General features: G+C 33.7%; 1 protein-coding gene across 3 annotated transcripts; it reads right to left on the reverse strand.

Annotated features, from left to right (window-relative positions):
* Nucleotides 1–3623: 3623 nt before the first annotated feature.
* GAUT7 (galacturonosyltransferase 7) lies at nucleotides 3624–8873 on the reverse strand. 3 transcript variants are annotated; one of them, XM_089436441.1, is made up of 10 exons: nucleotides 8358–8873; nucleotides 7177–7208; nucleotides 6794–6859; nucleotides 6318–6425; nucleotides 6085–6196; nucleotides 5908–5960; nucleotides 5442–5746; nucleotides 4962–5319; nucleotides 4279–4848; nucleotides 3624–4131 (listed from the first exon to the last, which is right to left on the reverse strand). In XM_089436441.1, exons 1-10 carry the CDS (start codon nucleotides 8467–8469, stop codon nucleotides 3853–3855), a joined length of 1995 nt encoding a protein of 664 aa, XP_089292567.1. In that variant the 5' UTR covers nucleotides 8470–8873; the 3' UTR covers nucleotides 3624–3852. The 3 variants fall into 3 exon arrangements, with proteins under 3 accessions (XP_089292567.1, XP_089292568.1, XP_089292566.1); XM_089436442.1 differs by having other exon boundaries at nucleotides 6077–6101; nucleotides 8358–8872; XM_089436440.1 differs by having other exon boundaries at nucleotides 6085–6211; nucleotides 8358–8872.
* Between the last annotated feature and the right edge of the window lie 10304 nt (nucleotides 8874–19177).

Consider the following 19177-nt stretch of genomic DNA (forward strand, 5'->3'; position numbering starts at 1 on the left):
ACCATCTATACTCGTTACATATTTTATTATTATATGATATCTTTCCTCTTTTTCTTTTTACTTTTAACATATAATTATAATGAACCACATTTAAAAGTTTGTAAAAAAATGATCTAACATATTTCAATCCATCACATTCATATTTTTAAAGAGTTCAGGCTTCTGTGATCCATATCAAGTTTGTGAGAGATTCTTCGGCGAAAATCACATGGAATACCATTTGTCAACGCGTTTCGAACCAACTAGTGTGGTTCATCGTCAGGACAAGTTGAAAAAACAGATCCAGCTAAGCATGTTAAATAGTCCAAGCAGAGCCTCCAACTGCTAACTTGACCCATATTTTTAATCGATAATCGATATTTCGAGCTAACAAGTGTAGCTCATCATCAAGATATTGATACAAAATTTGATCAAACTTTAAAACATAAACAGGAAATATATATATATATAATGTTATTTTACAAAGGTTTCATTATGTGAATCCAACATAGTAAAATGAACATAGTTTGAATCATCTCAACATTCCAGGGCTCCTTTTAAATAAAAGAAAACTATTATGTGAGGACTTAAATTTCTATTTAAAAGAGCATTGTCCTTATCTCATGGGCATGAGCGAAAATTGTAAAGTATAATAAGTTGTAGCTGTCTTAAATGGCCAGAAGAGAAAATGAAATACGAACTTAAACTGAGGAAGAGATATCAGGGTACATGTGGGGAGTGGGGTGCCAAGAATTTTTAACATGGCAAAATCTTAAGTACATGCCATGGGTTATAGGATGGAATGTATGTTTTTTAATTTATAAAATTTTATAATAGAGAATGTTTATTGTTTGCAAACGAGCAGCTCTACCAATGAACTAAATGCCCTTTCCTGCTATGTATCTTTAACTATTTGATCTAGAAGTGTGCACTGCCATCTGCAACACCCTCTTCATTTGGGCCACGATCTGGTTCATAGCTCCCAACCAACCACCAGCCAACTTATCTCTGATACAATATTAAAACTAGATATATAGCTCAGAATTCAGCAAAAAACATAAAATAGAAAGAAAATAGAGCATGTAGAGCAGAATCAACGGAATCATATTCAATTTCTCTTTGATATATGAGTGCGTTTGTTTATAAATTACACAATCAACATCAAAACTCATGGTTTTTTCTTGCAAAACTTTCAATTCTGGAACCTATTCATATTCTTATCAGTTTGTATTCCTATTATACAAACATGTAAATAATTTGGCCATAAGTCATTTGGGTTTAGCAATGATTAGGTTTCAGTTCAAATTCAATTATTTTGATGAAATTCAAATGAGGTTCACCATTAAGTTTATATATATATATAATGTTATCATAGACTTGGAAAAAAATATTATAATAAACTTGGAAACCGCAACGACAAATTACGAGCTGAAAAAAATGTTATCATAAACTTGGAAACTGCAACAATAAATTACGAGCTCGTGCTGTGCCACAAGGTTACTAACTTGAGCCATTGACTCATTTGGCCCATGAGGTTCAATGAGGTTCTAGCGAACCTTGTTACATAGATTTGGCATAGTGTAAGAAATAGACATCTAAATAATGTATGAGAAATAGACATCTAAATAATGTATGAGAAATAGACATTTAAATAATGTATGAGAAATAGACAGCGAAATTATTTAGATGTCTATATAACCAAAAAAAAATACTTACAAAAATATGAAGAGACTGTAAAAATGATGAGCAATTTAAAAATAAACAAGCCAAAATGCTTTTTTTCAAGTTTACATTGTATATAACAGAGAAACTGAAAAGAAACGTTAATTCATTCTCTGTTTTCACTCCATTTAATCCTTTTCCGCGTCAGCTGTTGTAATAGATCAGTATGTTGCTGATTTCTGAGCTATTTATCCATTTCTTAGTTGTCCCTGATCTTCTTCAATGGCATTCTAATTTAGCACTTCTTTTATGTTATTCTCTACTTCAATGGCATTCTAATTTAGCACCTCTTTAATGTTATTCTCTACTCGTGCTAGATTCTTTAATGGCAATTTCTTCACCTTTAGGAAGTCGCTTATGCAGGAAAATGACTTTTACATCATCTGATTGATATAAAAAAGCCAATGGGAAGCAAAGAGTTCCGTATGAGTAAGGCTCTAGTGCATAGCTACCAATGAGGCATATTTAGCACATCTACTGTCTAATGACCACATATTATAAAGAGGCACCTACTTAGCACTTGAACTTTGGATAAGCATGCTACATCCTATACCAGCTTGTCTGCTTTCGTAGAGAAGTGAGGCTCAATGGCCATGACAGAAATCACCACCGCAACATAAAAAACATGAAATATTTGTCAAAACCCTTGCTAGAGATTTGCATGAGCATGAACAAAATGTTTACCAAATTTCTGGAGTAACGACACTAAAATTAATAAGGAAAATAAGCAATATCAACATTAAACACAAGGAGAAATAACGGCCAGATGAAGTCCCAAGGAGCTATAAGGCACCAAATTCTGTTCCTTCTCCAGCTTGTGGATGTGGGGACTATGTTATGCATGCAAGTCCTATGACTCTCCAGGTTGTGCATGCAACTTCTATTTCTAGAGTGATGTGACCCATACAAAATAGCTTAGAGGTCATTTAGATAGCAAGCAACATGTTCGGAAAGAATCACTGCTTCACACAAAACCAAAGCAATGGTGTAACTTTTCTCCATGCTATGTGACGGATTTGAACTTGAAAATTTCATGCATCTTTCACTAAATGTATTGAAAATGTTACCAGTAAAATTCTTAGGAGACGCAGTTGTGGTCGCCATATAATCAGCAGATCTCCGTTTGAGATATCTCCTATGAGCCATCAATCTCAACGTTATTTCTGCACACTTGGAGCAACTGGATGTCTGAAGTGATCTCTGCATCTATTTCACTCTGGCCGAGAAAGAATATTTCCAAAAAAGCATATAATGCAAATGATCATTTCACAATCTCACTTGGCCACAATAGAACATAGCATAGGGTAGATAGCAGTGCTTCACGGGAAGACATCTGCCCAGATGGGGGATATATTTCCCCCATTTTCTTCCAGCGGGGTACATAGGTACTCAATTTGAATTTACAGGGGTTTTTTTTCAGAGAAAACCAGATTTTTGCAGGTCAAAATGGATATAAAATGTTAAAACTTGGCAGTTTTTTATATATTTTGGAGTGCCATCCCCTAAAATTTGGGGGATCTCTTCAACTGTCTCCAAAACTCGTTCCCTCAATCCCCAAATGGGAATGAAACATAACATAGATAAATATTCAAAACCCTATATTTATATTCTTGCCAAGTAATTCTGTCATTTAGGCAATTTTCACACCATTTTTTATAGTTGATTGGAATGCAGGCCCTGCTGGAAGAATGAACTCGAAATACAGAAAGCTAGTTACCCTGTACTCTTTGAGACTGTTCTGAGTAGAAAAAGAATCAAATAATTGATCAGAGTACGTCTCGAGTCCTTAAAATTATGATTCTCCTCTATCATCTATATTGTATAAGTTACCTATGACTAGGCCAATATCAGAAAATTAACAGCACTCTAATCATAGATTCAATAAGATTCAAAACCGTAGGAGCCTGAAAGGACACAATTCATGAATTGGAATAGCTTCCAGAATTGGAAGCCCCTACTAAATGATATTACAATCTTGAATAAAAGAATAATTTTGTTTCAAAGGTTCAGCCCATGAGCCAATACACATCCATGCTTGCTTCCAATAAGGCTTTTGCAAAACCACGTCGATCCATTCCATGGCATCACACACCGCTATGCCTTCACAAATCTGCCACTTTGAGATATGATCCACATAAATATATCACAGCATCATCCATTGACATTGCATTCAAGCATGAATTGACCCTCTTGTTTTAAATACTTAGCCCAATATGGCTTGTATTTATTAATACCTATCTCTAACCACGGCTTCAAGTTGCCATTGTAATGCAAAACAGGAGATTTTTCTATACCAAGCTGATCAATTCCAAAGTCATGCCCTAAACCAACTGAAAGCCAAGAGTCTTCCAGGCGATGGGTCATATTGTAGAATGTAATCAGACTTGCAGGCAATGTCCCAAATCTCCACGGAATATTATACCTATTTTGCTGTGGAACAGGGAAAAAACAACATTAGTAGATATTTAGAAATCGATATACTTCAACTTGTGAACATGAAGCACCATGCAGTACAATTCATAGACTTGTTCAAGTGCTTCTTCAGAAGATTCAGTTTAAAACATAAAGAAAATTTACCATCTTTAGCCATCTCCTGTAAACTTTGGTCAGGTCTTGCGTCCTCCATTGTTGCAGATCAATAATATTCAATCCAGACATCCATGCACACGCATTTCCATCAAAACCATTTGGGAAAAACTTTGAAGAGTTAAGGTACTTCCTCAAGTGATGAAACCTTACTTCACAAATCTCCATGGCACCATTTACCTTCCCATGCAAATTAATACTCCAAAGAGGTGTCAGGTCCCTTTGCACGACCACATCATCATCTAGAAATAGCACTTTGTTCAGGCTTGGAAAAATTTCAGGAAGCCAAAAGTGAGGATGATTGAAGGTAGACAAGTATTTAAGCTCCTTAGTTGAGTTAGAGGAATCATTAGAAAATTTAGTGGGGCTTTCTATACCAACACGAAACTCCTCTGATGATAAAGAACCCATCACAGAATTGGTATAATGACGAAGATTTAAATCATCCAGACTCTGAACATGGACAGTTGCATTGCTATAGGTGTTCTCCAGAAACCAGAATTTTATTGCAACATAGTTTTGTCTATCTGTAATCAAATGAAATACATGCTTCTCCGGCTCCTGCAATGATAATGAAGAACAACAAACAGTGAGAGCTCTGACAGAAGCTACGATCCCATATATTTTAGTACCAAAGATGAAACCATAGATAAGCCAAGAAACTAAGGTTTTACCTTGGCATGAACAACAGTAGAATTAATAACCACAGATGCTGCGAGGATATTAGTAGAGTAAATGACATAATGATAAAGACTTGAATCTTCCAAGTTCTTGGTCAATGGTAATTCGATGTTGCTTTGATAAGTTTGAAAATATTCCACAGTCAATCTCATTGAAAGGCAATGAAGACTTTTTGGCATTGTTTGGACAGCAAGTTGGTAGAGGAAGACACTTTGTTTTCTGTGAAAATGAGCTTCATCCTCAGTAAGGTCTAAGATTTGTCCCAACTTTTTTACCACATTATTGCAATCAACAGGGTAAGTTTTTGCTTTTGCTAGAACTCCTTCCATAATCTTTGTCTTCTTCCATGCCCTGCATAAAAAACCCACTCAAAATCACAATGCAAGTTCAGAAGCTGACAAAAATCTGCTATATGAGTTAAGAGTAAGGATAATTACTAAAAGTTCTATTTAAGAATATGACAAGGAATTGACCTCTCTGGCAGATCAGCATCTGCAGTTGCCTCACTTAGCATATGTTCAATATCCTGGATATGCTTCCTTAGCTCCTGTTGGATTTTCTCACGATTGCGGTGTTTTATAATGCTTGGATAATAAGCTCTTGCAAGAAAGAGCTGATTTTTCAACAGTCTCACGGTTGCATCAGCCACTTCTACCCTATGCTCATTTCTCCAGATGCAGTAACTGCCCAGAGCCACTTCACAAGCTTTGTCTGGGTCATCAGAGAGGCCGTCAGCACTGACTTTCTTATGAACATCCCTGTGAGCTAGTTTTCCGCTCTGCAGAAAGATTTTAGCAGTTCATAGTGAGTGCTGATATGACTTTTAAGACTTTTGAAAAGAAAAATATCTGTCTATCAACACTACTTCGGAATTTAGATCATGTTTAAATGTAGATAGTGGACATCAGTTTGAAGAATTAAAATATCTTATATTTCTACCTTCTTTTCTGCTCTGCTTTCTGGCAATGAAACACCAGGTTTCTCTGAAAATCCTGTGTTTCTTGCAAAATTCCAACTCAATTCAGATCAAGTGTTCCTATCAAGTAACCTAATCTCGAAATTTTAGTGTTCTTAAAATCATTTTGTGTCAAAGCTCATAGAATCTTACGTGTGTACCTCCTGAGATTGGATGCCTGGTTAATAATTTATCCAGATTTCCATGAGTCGTGCCAGAGAAGTTGTAACCAGTGTTGAAGTCAGTATCTTTGGCAACTATATATGGCTTTGTCTGGGAAATAATAACCTAAAACCATTCATTGGAATGATATAAAAATCCGTGGGCAATCATTAAGGAAAGTACAAAGGATGGTACATTAATAGAAGTAAAGCAAGATAGTTTTTTTGCATACATTCGTTGCAGAAAAATTTGAGGTCTTTGTTACAACTTCATCTTTGGAAACCTTTGATAGTTCAGACCCCAATTTGTTTAGATCATCCAGATGCCTAGAAAGATTTCTCTGCAAAGTGGAGACAACAAAACGTGGCTTTAATCAGAAAATTCATTTTAAAATTTATAATTTAAAAGCCCAGTAATATCAAAATCCATCTCTTTCACAGATCACCGACCTCAACAAACCAACATACTATGGAAACAACGATATATTATTTAATAAAGCAGTGAAAATTTTACAAAAGAACTATGGTAGTTATGAGTAGATGGGTTGCATTTCTGATGGGGTCAGTGCCATATTGTGCAAGTACATTGTATAACATCGATTCATTAGAATTTGATCTTCTTACCACCAACTGGCAAAAGGCATCAAAGAAAATTGTATTTAATACATACCCACTACATCTTTATGAAATCTTATGTAATAAACCTTACCTCTGTTTGTTGTGAAGCATCATCGTGTTTAGACAGACTGACAATCCTGGTAAAATCTGTCTGGTTCTGAACACACCAAATGTAGCAAGTAAAACGTCAGAAAACTTTCATGACATCACTACAGAATTCACTACATACACGACTTGCACAGAAGAACAAGAAGGAAAACTGAGTAATTTATTGACATTGGATGTCATGCCTTCAATTCTTAATGTGAAGTTAACAATATATTGATGTTACACAAGTTAACAGCATGTATACCTGATCCAACTCCTATTCCATATCATTACTAAACAACGAAGATTATTATGACTATCGAAAAATTAGGTATGTTATAAACTACCCTCAATTGTGAAACCAAAACCAAAGCAGGGTATTCTCACCAGCGTTGGAGGGACTTCATCATTGATATAGCCTGCAAGAGAAACATACAACAGGTTACAGAACAACCAAATGACTTCTTTGATGTTGAAGAGATAAAGAGGATTCAAAATTTCAAAATAAGATCAAGCTGCTCAAAGGTACTCTATCACATGCAAGTTCCTCATCGCAAAGGGTTTCTAGTGGCTACTGAAGATGCCAAATTAAGCAATCCTACTACTGGTTAGCACTGAGCAGTTGTCACCGCCTAGTAACCACTAAACCAAACTTACTCTATACTTCCATAAAAATACGAATCCTCCTTCAGACTCACAAGACAGATCTATCATTATCAAATGACACAAGGTTGCACCAAGATGGGAATGACACAATGGGCATCAGATTGGGGACTGCTACTTTCTCTCTGGCTCAGTTCTACTCAATAATTTTAGGAGCTTAAAAGAAGGGCAGCTTTTAAGAGTTCAGAAGAATAACTGTAAAACTAAGAAATTGTTCAGTTAATATGCTCCTCAAGAAGCTGCATTTGGCATTTTTGTAAATATAATGAAAAAACCCACAAACCTATTGATGAAATCCTTCAATGCACCCGACAGGAATTGAAGTCCACTGGCATCTGTGTCTAAGCTCTAAGAAAATAGTCTTAAGATTCCGTATGGGTTTTCCGAGGAAGATGCATTCCATTTCACTATCCAAACATCAGGGTTTAAGGCCTCGCTGTTTTGAACCCCTACTCCTGTGTTCTCTAATCTTTGGCATCTAATGTGCCCAAATCCGACAGCCTTAAACTGTATCTGCCCTCAAACCCCACACTCACCCTAAGTAGCTAAACATGACAATGCAGGAGGAGAGATCAAAACCCTGAGCCTACAAACTCATAAAGTTCTGAAATAAGCCTCGCACTGCCTGCTTTTCAATCAGATCTAATACAAACATTGCCCCAAAATCGCCCACAGTGCTGAGGATCTAGGTAATCATCAAATGCCCATTGTCTTAGTATACAACAAAGGGGCAAAATGGTGCAAAAAAATGCAAACAACCCACTACAAATTCCAGCAACGGGTTTCATAAAAACCTTTAAGTCCCCTTGCCCAAGTACTCCAAAGCCAACTTCTCCATACACGACATTCTGTGTGAAGGGGGCTTCAAATCATATAAAAAATGAAATGGGTTCAGATAAACTTACTGCTCTGAAATCCAGCATTGAGTCCGAGCAAGAATACCAATGGAACGAGCATGGATAGAAGCACCAAAAACACCACTATTCCATATCTCTTCCATCCCTTCTTCATAGACATAATTTCCTGCAGAAAACGCTAATCAACGGGTGCTATACGCCCTCCGTGCTTGCACCATCAGATCTGTAGGTTCAATACCCACAAACTTATTAGTGGCTGAACAGAGATTTATCACCAAATCAGCGAATGACTTCAGCTTCGGTACTATCAAAATCTCAGAAGAGCTCCCACTTCCTCAGCCTCGTTAATGGGCAAAAGGGAAAACAGAAAATTATCGCAGAATGTGCCGGAGAACCGCTGGTTTGAATTTGCATACGAATTTGTGTGTTTTTGGCCGACAAAAAGGGCGACACACAACTGAGGGGACCTCCTCGTACAGTATTCTGTGTATCTATCATACAATTTTTTTACCTTGAACGATGCTTACAAAGTTTCCAGCTAGTTACTGCCTCTCTACTTTATCTCGTAACATGGAGTGGTACAAACTAGTGGGCTGGGGATCTTTTTTCTCTAAGTACGGATTGCTTGTCCCAATTTTAGACCCAGGTGGAGCTAATCTGAAAAATATATATATATTTGGGGTATTAAATTATTTGGTCAATGGATTTCGGAAGTAGGAGTCATAGAGTGCTAGGGCTATTTATGTACAGTAAGCGGAGAAAAATGTAACTCTTCAACAAATTTCTTATAAGAGCATTATCCTCCGGTAGTTATTTTTATGGACATAAGAAAAATATAATTGATACAAAATATATGATTATTATTCTCTGGTATATTTTTTTTAAATAGTATTTGTCACTTTAGAGTGTATTAATAATATTTATAAAAATCTAAATAGAATCTAAATGTAATCAATTTAACAATAAACCGTTTTTTATAAATAGGTTGACAAATATTATAACCTATAATATAAATATTTAATTCAAATATAATGAAATTAAAAATATATATAGTTATAAATTACATAATATTATAATTTTTAAATGTTTTTTTAAATATATTGATAAATATTATAAAAAATATTTTTATTAAAACTTTATGTATATTTATTAGAATATCAAATAAATATAAATATTCAATTCAAATATATGAAATTAAAAATATATGTTATTATAAAGTCTATAATATTATAATGTTATTTGAGTAGTTAAGAAATATCAGGTTTTTAATATTATTTAAAATTATTATTTTATTTTATTTTATTTGAATAGTTAAGAAATATTAGTTTTTTTTTAAATATTGTTTAATTTTTTTAATTTGAAATAAGATTGAAAATTATTTTTTATTAATAATTTAAAAATACATTAAAAATCTAAATTAAAATTATTTTACAAAATTTAAAATTATTTTACAAAATTTATTTTTTTAAATAATAATAATAAGTCAATGAATATTCATAAACAATAATCAATAATAATGATTTTTAATATCAATTAACAACTCAATTACAATACATTATAAATTTTATCTTTTAAAAAATTTAGATAATTATAGTTTATAATAAAAATAAATAAATATAATTATAATTTATAATGAAAAATAAGTTGAAAAGATTTTTCAGCGAAATCACATCATGATATATTTGTCGACACGTTTCGATGAACCACACTTGTTAGTTCGAAACGCGTCAACAAATATATGTGATTTTGCTGAAAAATCTTTTCAACATTAATATAGATCACAAAGCTTCTAACTCAAAAAAAATTAATATTAAATAAAATAATAAAAATAAATAATTATTAAACAAAGTAAACAGAACTAGGTGATGGTAGTTGAATGCTACCTGCTATCCATGTGAGAGTTGTCATTTATTTACCATACTGGAATCCAATAAGTCTACCGACATTTGAAGAAATTATAAAATTTAATCCAACATAGACCAAACCTTTCTTTTTCAAAAATGAAAAATGGAGATTTATGTTTTATAAAGATAAAAATTAACCACATATGTTTGATAATTGCTTTTCAAGCCGTGGGTCCCATCCATGAATAAAATAATGTTTATTCGAATATAAAGTAGAATGTCTCGAGTATATATGATATCAATATTGGGTCACTAAAATTGACTGTTGAATAGAGTATATGACAAATGGGACCTGGCCATGGATGTGTTGAAGTTGATTGTATAAAATAAGAGATGAAACAGCAAAGAGACAGTTGGATTAAAGTTGATGGTTCCGAGTAAAGTGGGGGTATTGGTGAAAGTTTTGTTAGAAGTTAGGAGTCTTTTTATATTGTATAATTAAAATTAAAGGGGAAAAGGATATGGAGAAGAAATATTGAAAGAAATTTTGTGAAGTGGATGGTTTTCATTTAATAAAGTTTATTGTCTGGAAAGTGAACGTACAACTAACGATGTTGTAAAATATTATGTAACATAATGTTATATTAATTTATTCAAATTAAAATAAAATAAAATTTAAAAATTAGAATTTAAAATTAAAATAATTTTAATAATATTTTAAATAATATTATGTTGATTTAGATAAATTAAAATTAAAATGATTTTAACAATCTTAAGTAATATTATGTTGATTTAGACAAATTAAAATTATAAAATATTAATGTATAAAATATTTTCCAGAAAAAGTCACATTGAAGATTTTGGTCAACGCTTTTTGAACCAATAAGTGCGGTTCATCTTGAATTTAAAAAAAAATAATTAAAATAAAAATAATCAAAGTATAATTGTAAAAATTAAGTGGGGCGACGAGGGTGGTGGTTATGGCAAAAACAAGGTAAATATCTTGATATCAAATATGTGCGTGTTAATTAAGGTGTTGTACCAATGGATTCTTGGTTAAAACCCCATGAAACACATGCATAGTCAAGTTTGTTGATTATATTATTGACAAAGTCTATTTTAATCACTTAGTGGGGCTCCTCCATAGTTTGTTAAAGGCCAATGGGAAGTTGGGTCATAGTTCGTTTGCTAGAAAAGCCTATTCAATTTGTTACTTTTGCTACTCTAATGGGTAGGTCTTTTGTGTCCACTTGTGTTGTAGATGAAAGATATAAAAGAAATTGTATAGCCCCTCCATAGTTTGTTAAAGGTGAATAGGAAGTTGGTTTGCCATAAAGGCTTCGCCTCTTCAATTTGTTGCCTATTAAGTTTTTTCTGACCACTTGTGTTTTAGATGAAAGATTTAAAGAAATTGTATTTAACTGCACTGGGAGTATCAAAGATGTGGACATCTTAGATAGATATGTAGTGGAGAGTTTGATTGCAGGGGCAAAGGAAACTCAAGAAATGTTAGATTTGTGTGGAGAGCATAACATATGTTGCATGGTAGATAATATTCCAATGGAGAATATAAGCATAGCAATACAAAAATTGGTGAAGGGAGATGTTAAAGGCATGGACATCTTAGGTAGATATGTTAATTTTGGTGTGTGTAGATCGTGAATTTGTAGTGGGGAGTTTGATTGGAGGGGTGAAGGAAATTTATGAAATGTTTTGTGGAGAGCATAATATTTGTTGCATGATAGAGAAGATCTCAGTGGAGTATGTAAACACGTTAATATCAGGTACTATTGTGTAATTGATGTTTCTCAAAGTTTCCGCTCTAATGACAGATATGATGAATGGCGTGTCATTTATTATTATTATTATTGAACGTAGATAATGAAGACCAACATGTATGAATGGGTTGCATCTCTTTGTGATAGTAAACTCTTTGAATGAAATAGAAAAGATTAGCATAAATATCTAAATGGGTTGTTGTCTTGAGAGACAAAGAAAGATCCCCTGGGTCTTTAGGGATAGCTGCAATGTTTGTTTGGTACATTATTGCGTCGAGAGGCACTCTCTAACCCGCTATGGTAGAGATGTTGTAATGTAAAGTTTAACATTTTGACTAAGTCAAATTACATAAAATAAAAGTAAATACAAAAATTAATGTAATGTAATGTAAACATTTTAGCTCTGTAAAATAAAAATAAAAATAACCCTATAAAAATAAAATAAAAATAAAAATGACCCATGGCATTGACTCGTGGTATTGACCAATGGGATCCATGTGGAAGATATCCTATTTAAACGGGGAAATTAAACCAGCTTAGATCCATCTTAAATTGGATCTACCCAGCGCTGAGAGGGATCAAATCTTCGCAGATGCAAACCTCTTTTAGAGTGACAAGAGAGTTGATCCCTCTCGACACTTGTAGATCCAGAGTTAACCTCTTTTAAAGTGAAAAGAGATTTGATCCATCTCGGCGCTTGGTAGATCTAGAGTTAAGATGGATTTAGGTTGGTTAATTAAAATGAATTTTTTTTTTGGTTTAACATTTTCAAAAATAACTGTAAATTTTCAATATTGTAGTTCAAAAGTGTAACATACATTTGTATTAATTTATACAAAGATATAAAATAAATAAAAGTAAAGCTAGCCTAGACCCATCTGAACTTTGGATCTATCAAGTGCCAAGAGGGATAAAATCTCTCGAGATGCAAACATTTCCTCAAGTTTTGCACTCAAAAAAGCAATTCTCAAGAGATTTGATCCCTTTCACCGCTTGATAGATTTGTAATTAAAATGGATCTAGGCTAGTTATTGCGATTTGATCCCTCTCACCGCTTGATAGATATGGAATTAAAATGGATCTAGGATAGTTATTGAGTTGAGAGACACTCTAAAGCCAGTATGGCAACAATATTATAACATAAAATGTTATGTACTATAATGTTGTGTTGATTTGGTCAAATTATTTAAAATAAAATTATAATAAATTAAAAATTAAAAAAATATATATATATATATTATTAACATAAGTTTGACTTGTTTATTTGATGGGTTTATTGATTGTGATTTACAAGTCCATGGTATTATATAACCTATAGTATTTGTTATGGTAAAGTATATTTAAAAACTTGAAAAAATCCATTATAAAATGCAAAAATATCAACTTAGATCCATCTTATTTACGTAATATAAATGTAAATTCTTTATTTAATATATATAAGAAATATTTAATAATTTAAAACTAATTTTTTTAATTAAATTGATTTAATAATTTTTTAAAAATAAACATTTATACATTTAAATATACAACATTATTTTAATTTAATAACAATATTCACAATTAATTAATATTTACATTTGTTTCTCTTCACACCATCCACCATTTAATAATACGCCTAACTAAAATATATTTAACACACTTAAATGAGGTAAATTTAGCACAATCAACCAAGTTCTGACATTAACACTTCATAAAATATTAACCAAGTTCTGACATTATTACTTCCAGAATCCCATTAATGTTAATGGCTAGCATCACCCTGTCAAGTTGGTTGTCCCTTTCTTTGGGTGTTTCACTTTAAATCAGTACATTATTTTATTAGTTTTAAAGTTTTTATAAGTTGATAAAATCACATATACTTTAATGATTTTTTTCCAGAAACTCTTGCACCCATGTGAAAATATAAATTTGCGCTATATTAGTTTATGGTTGTCTATTGAGGTTATAAATTTGTTTTAACAATTAAAATAATTATAAAAATATTTAAATTATTTTTAATGATGAAAATAAATTTAATATTATAAAAAATATTTTACAACTATAACTAAAATTTCTCAAATTTTTTTCGAAATTTTAAAAACAAAAAACAAAAAAAACATACTGGAATTTCTACTATTTTCAAAAAAAATTATAACTTTAACAAACTACTTTGTAATTTATTTCATTTCGATTTATTGGAATCATAAAAGTGTACGCAGTAATATTAAGGTTATAACATTGGAATGCGGGTTTGTAGTTAAGGTGAAGTGTAATCGTATTAATAATTTTTTTATTAAGCAGTAGTATTAGGTTTATTAAAACATTAGAACGAGGGTTAGAGGGTAAGTAGTTAGAGTGAAGTGGAATCACATTATTAATTCTAATTTTAATTAAATAATAGTAAATGGTTAAAATTAAGATATTTAAATTTTATATAAATATTAAAGAGTATTTATTTTAGAAATAAATTATCATTAAAAATTTAAGGGGAAATAAATATTTATTGGTTTTTTATAATTTATTTAATAAAGTGTTTTTTATTATTATTTATAAATATATATTACATATAATTAGTTTAGATTTATTTTAATTTTGGATTTACTAAAAGTTTAAAGGGATCAATTTTTTTCACATTTAAAGAAGTTTTCTATTTTAAATAGGTTACCTTCCACATGAATACCATGGGTCAATATCATGGGTTCTTATTAACGTGGAGCTCAAAAACCACTAGTAATTTAATCAAATTTACTTTAACTACACAACAAAAATTAATAAAAATAATAATAATAACATAGGGTTACCCTTTTTTTTTACTGGTCAAAATGTTTGCATGACATTACAATATCTCTACCATACTGGGCTAGAGAATGCCTCTCGACGCAATAAGAATTTTATGAAAAAAATGTGTTAAGCAACTATCATTAATTAATGTAAATCCTTTCCCTGATGAGTGTGTTAGCCACCACATCACATCAACGAATGATCTAGAGCATGCAGAAGATTAATGCCAAGTGTCCCTCCTACATTGCAACATGTAAGAGGGGCATGATAAGAATGACATTATATGGTTTGGTGGTGATCCCCACTCAAAGTGCGAAGGTGGTGGAAGACAACAAGTATTATTTCTGGTTTTTGTTCTATGCATCGACTCTGGTTTGCTTAGCCCTCAAAAGTTTTGTCTTAATTGCTCTAACTTTTAGAAAATTATATATTACGGAGCAATGGAACACATAAAATATTGCAGAAATATAAACACAGAAAACGCATAAAACAAGAGAGACACAGATATACGTGGTTCACCCAGTTTGGGCTACGTCCACCCTGAACAGCCAGTCCTTCCTTTCTATTATCCAGCAAAATGAAGAGACACAACCTACAGCAGATCCGCTGTAATATCCTCTGTTTTCTCTCACAATCTCACCTCTCTATTTCTCGCTCACAGAATACACATCTATTACACAGCCTCAAATACAATGCCCTCATACAAAGAGAGGGGTTGCCTTCTAGGGCAAAAAACCCTAAACTAAACATAAGTTCTACCGTCAGATCATCCGCCTAATGAACGGCCCAGATTGACTAGAAATTACTATACTTTTACAAGGCAATTTTACATCTGTTTTTAGCTTCGGGGGCGCTGCCCCGGACCCCCCAGCCGAGGGGGATCGACCCCCACGGGGGGGAAAAGTCCCCCCCGCACCCCCCCCCCCCCCCCGCGTGGAGGGGTGTACAAATTTCCTGGGGTATACATCCGACTGAAACAAAGACCTCTGAACAATCATGCTCCACACACAACAATCTCCCACTTGGAGAATGATTGTAGCAACTCCACCGCTGCTTCATTTGTTGGACAATGACTCCTCTTTGGACCTGGTTGTTTCTCATCTTCATCGTCATCCGTGAAGACCAATTGAAACTAAGCATGTTCTCAGTTTCTCCCTGGTTACAACTTTTGTTAGCATATCTGCAGGTTTCTCGCTAGTGTGTATCTTTTCCAGCGTCAATTCTCCATCTTCCAACACTGATCGTATGAAATGGTGCTTGAGTTGTATGTGTTTAGTCCTGGAATGAAATGTTGAGTTCTTTGCAAGATGAATGGCACTTTGGCTATCACTGTATAGCGTGCCCATATCATGCTCCTTACCCAATTCACCCATAAACCTTTGTAACCAAATCATTTCTTTACTAGCCTCTGTAGCAGCAACATACTCTGCTTGTGTTGTCGAAAGTGCAACAACACTCTGGATTTTTGAAACCCAACTGACAGATGTTCCACCAACAGTAAATACATATCCTGTAGTACTCCTCATGTTATCTCTGTCACCTGCCATATCTGCATCAACATATCCCTGTAGGGAAATCTTTGAACCGCCAAAGCATAATGCTTGATTTGTGGTACCTTTCAAATATCTGAGAATCCATTTCACTGCCATCCAATGTTCCTTTCCTGGATTGTTCATGTACCTGCTTACAACTCCCACTGCATGTGCAATATCAGGCCTTGTGCAGACCATTGCATACATTAAGCTTCCAACTGCTGATGCATATGGAACTTTAGACATATAATCCATGTCTTCTTGGGTCTTTGGGCACATTTCCTTACTAAGTTTGAAATGGCTAGCAAAAGGTGTACTAACTGGTTTTGCATTTTGCATGTTAAATCTTTTCAACACCTTTTGTATGTACTCATTCTACGACAATGTTAATTTGCGATTTTTCCTGTCTCTAGTTATTCTCATACCAAGGATTTGTTTTGCAGCTCCCAAATCCTTCATTGCAAATGAATTTGCCAATTTTCTTTTGAGCACATTTATTTCCTGCATGTTAGATCCTGCAACAAGCATGTCATCTACATACAATAACAATATAATATAGCTTCCACCATTTTGCTTTTTCAGATAAACACAATGATCAAAGTGACATCTAGTATAACCTTGTTCAGACATAAACTTGTCAAATTTTAGATACCACTTCCTTGGAGCCTGTTTTAAGCCATACAAGCTCTTCTTCAACCTGCACACTAGTTTCTCCTTCCCTTTCACTTCATATCCTTGTGGCTGCTGCATATATATCTCTTCCTCCAAATCCCCATGGAGAAAGGTTGTCTTTACATCTAACTGCTCAAGATGCAAATCTTCAACTGCCACTAGACTTAAAATAGTTCTGATTGAAGTAATTTTAATAATAGGAGAAAATATTTCATTAAAATCAATACCTTTCTTCTGTGCAAACCCCTTCACCACAAGTCTAGCTTTGTACCTATGTTTTCCTCCATCTTCTTCCTTCAGCCTGTAATCCCATTTATTTTGCAATGTAGTTTTACCTACAGGCAACCTGACTAAGTCCCAAGTCTGGTTATGCATTAAGGAGTCCATCTCTTCTTCCATGGCTACCTCCCACTTCTTCCTGCTTTCAACCTGCATTACTTCTTCATAACATTCGGGTTCACCGGAATCAGTCAACAATAAATAATATAATGAAGGAGAGTATCGTTCAGGGGGTCTACTTATCCCAGTAGATCTTCTAACAAAACTTTCAGGTGTTTGGGGTGCCTGTTGCTGTTGTGGTGGTTGTTGTTGTTGTGGTTGTTGATTATTATTATTTTCAGGCACCTTTACTTTTTCAGTGATTTCATCAAGAACTGCGTATTCCTTGTTTTCTTTTTCCTGCAACTGATTCTTATACAAGACCTTTTCATTGAATATTACATCTCTGATCCTAATGATTTTGTGATTTTCATAATCATATAAGCGATAACCAAAATCATTAACACCATATCCAATAAAGGTACATTTCTTTGACTTTGCCTCAAGCTTTGTTCTATTTTATTTATCAATATGGACAAAGGCCTCACAACCAAAAGGCTTTAAAAAAGAGTAGTTTACCTTTTTACCTATCCATGCTTCCTCCGGAACACCACCATCCAAGGAACTTGAAGGCCCTCTGTTTATTAGATAAATAGCAGTATCTACAGCATCTGCCCAAAACTGTAAAGGCAATCCTACATGAAATCTCATGCACCTTGCACGCTCCATGATTGTTCTGTTCATCCTTTTTGATACACCATTTTCTTGTGGTGTTCTTGGAACTGTCTTCTCTCTGCGAATTCCATGCTCTGAACAATACCTATCAAACTCGTTGCTGCAATATTCACCTTCATTGTCTGATCTAAGACACTTCAATTTCTTTCGTGTCTCAATCTCAACCAAAGCTTTCCATTTCTTGAAAGTATCAAATACATCAGATTTATTCTTAATACAATAAATCCAAGTTTTTCTAGTTGCATCATCAATAAAAGTAACATAATAACGAGAACCACCGAGAGATGATACCTGAGTAGGTCCCCATACATCTGTATGTACAAGCTCTAATTTTTCATTCTTCTTTTCTTTCCCAACTTTGAGAAATCTAACTCTCTTCCGTTTTCCATAAATGCAATTCTCACAGAAGTCCAAATCAAAATTCTTCAAACCCAGCAACAAATTCCTTGAGTGAAGAATCTTCATCCCCTTTTCACTCATGTGTCCGAGCCTATGATGCCATAATGTTGCATCTACTCCTTTGGAAGTTAAAGCATTAACAGAGTTAGAAATACCATTGCATAAATACAATGTACCAACCTTTTCACCTTTTTCTATTACCAGGGCTCCTTTGGTGACCTTCCAAGCTTTCTCTATGAAAGTTGTCACACAACCTTCACTGCCTAACTGCCCTATTGAAATCAGATTTTTCTTTAGATCTAGAACATGCCTTACCTCATTTAGTAGCCATTGGTTTCCATTTTGCTGTTTTACAAGAACCTTACCCATTCCAACAATTTTACAGGGTTTATCATCACCCAAACGAACTTGTCCAAAATCTCCTTGAACATAGTCATGAAAGTATTTCTTATCGTGTGTGGCATGGAATGAGGCCCCTGAATCTACCACCCACGAATTAATAATATTTTCAAAAGAAAGAATCAAAGCATCTTATAACACCTCACCTGTCACATTTGCTTCATGATTGTTTTCTTGCTGTGAATCTCCTTCTTTTCCCTTCTGAGATCTACAGTCTTTCTTTAGGTGTCCTTTCTTTCCGCATTTCCAGCACAATATCCCCGATCTGGACTTGGATCTGCCTTTCCTTGATTTACTGTGATATCGTAAGCTCTTTCCTCTTTCCATTTTTATTCCCCTAGACTCTGCACTCAAAGCATTTCCCGATGTCTCACCAGAGCTTTTCCGTCGCATTTCCTCGCTAAGGATAGCACCGACAACATCATCAAACT

This window comes from Pinus tabuliformis, chromosome 5_2 (genome assembly GCF_031772625.1).
Source record: "Pinus tabuliformis cultivar Carrire ecotype Pingquan chromosome 5_2, CPIR1, whole genome shotgun sequence".
Taxonomy (NCBI): Eukaryota; Viridiplantae; Streptophyta; class Pinopsida; order Pinales; family Pinaceae; genus Pinus; species Pinus tabuliformis.

Bases quoted from the DNA above. Each gene is read 5' to 3' on its own strand.
- GAUT7 (XM_089436440.1), bottom strand. From the start codon at position 8,469: ATGTCTATGAAGAAGGGATGGAAGAGATATGGAATAGTGGTGTTTTTG. The intron at 6,212-6,317 runs GTATGCAAAAAA...GAATGGTTTTAG, and splicing joins CAAATTTTTCTGCAACGAAT to GTTATTATTTCCCAGACAAA. The intron at 5,747-5,907 runs GTAGAAATATAA...ATCTTTCTGCAG, and splicing joins AAAGCAGAGCAGAAAAGAAG to AGCGGAAAACTAGCTCACAG.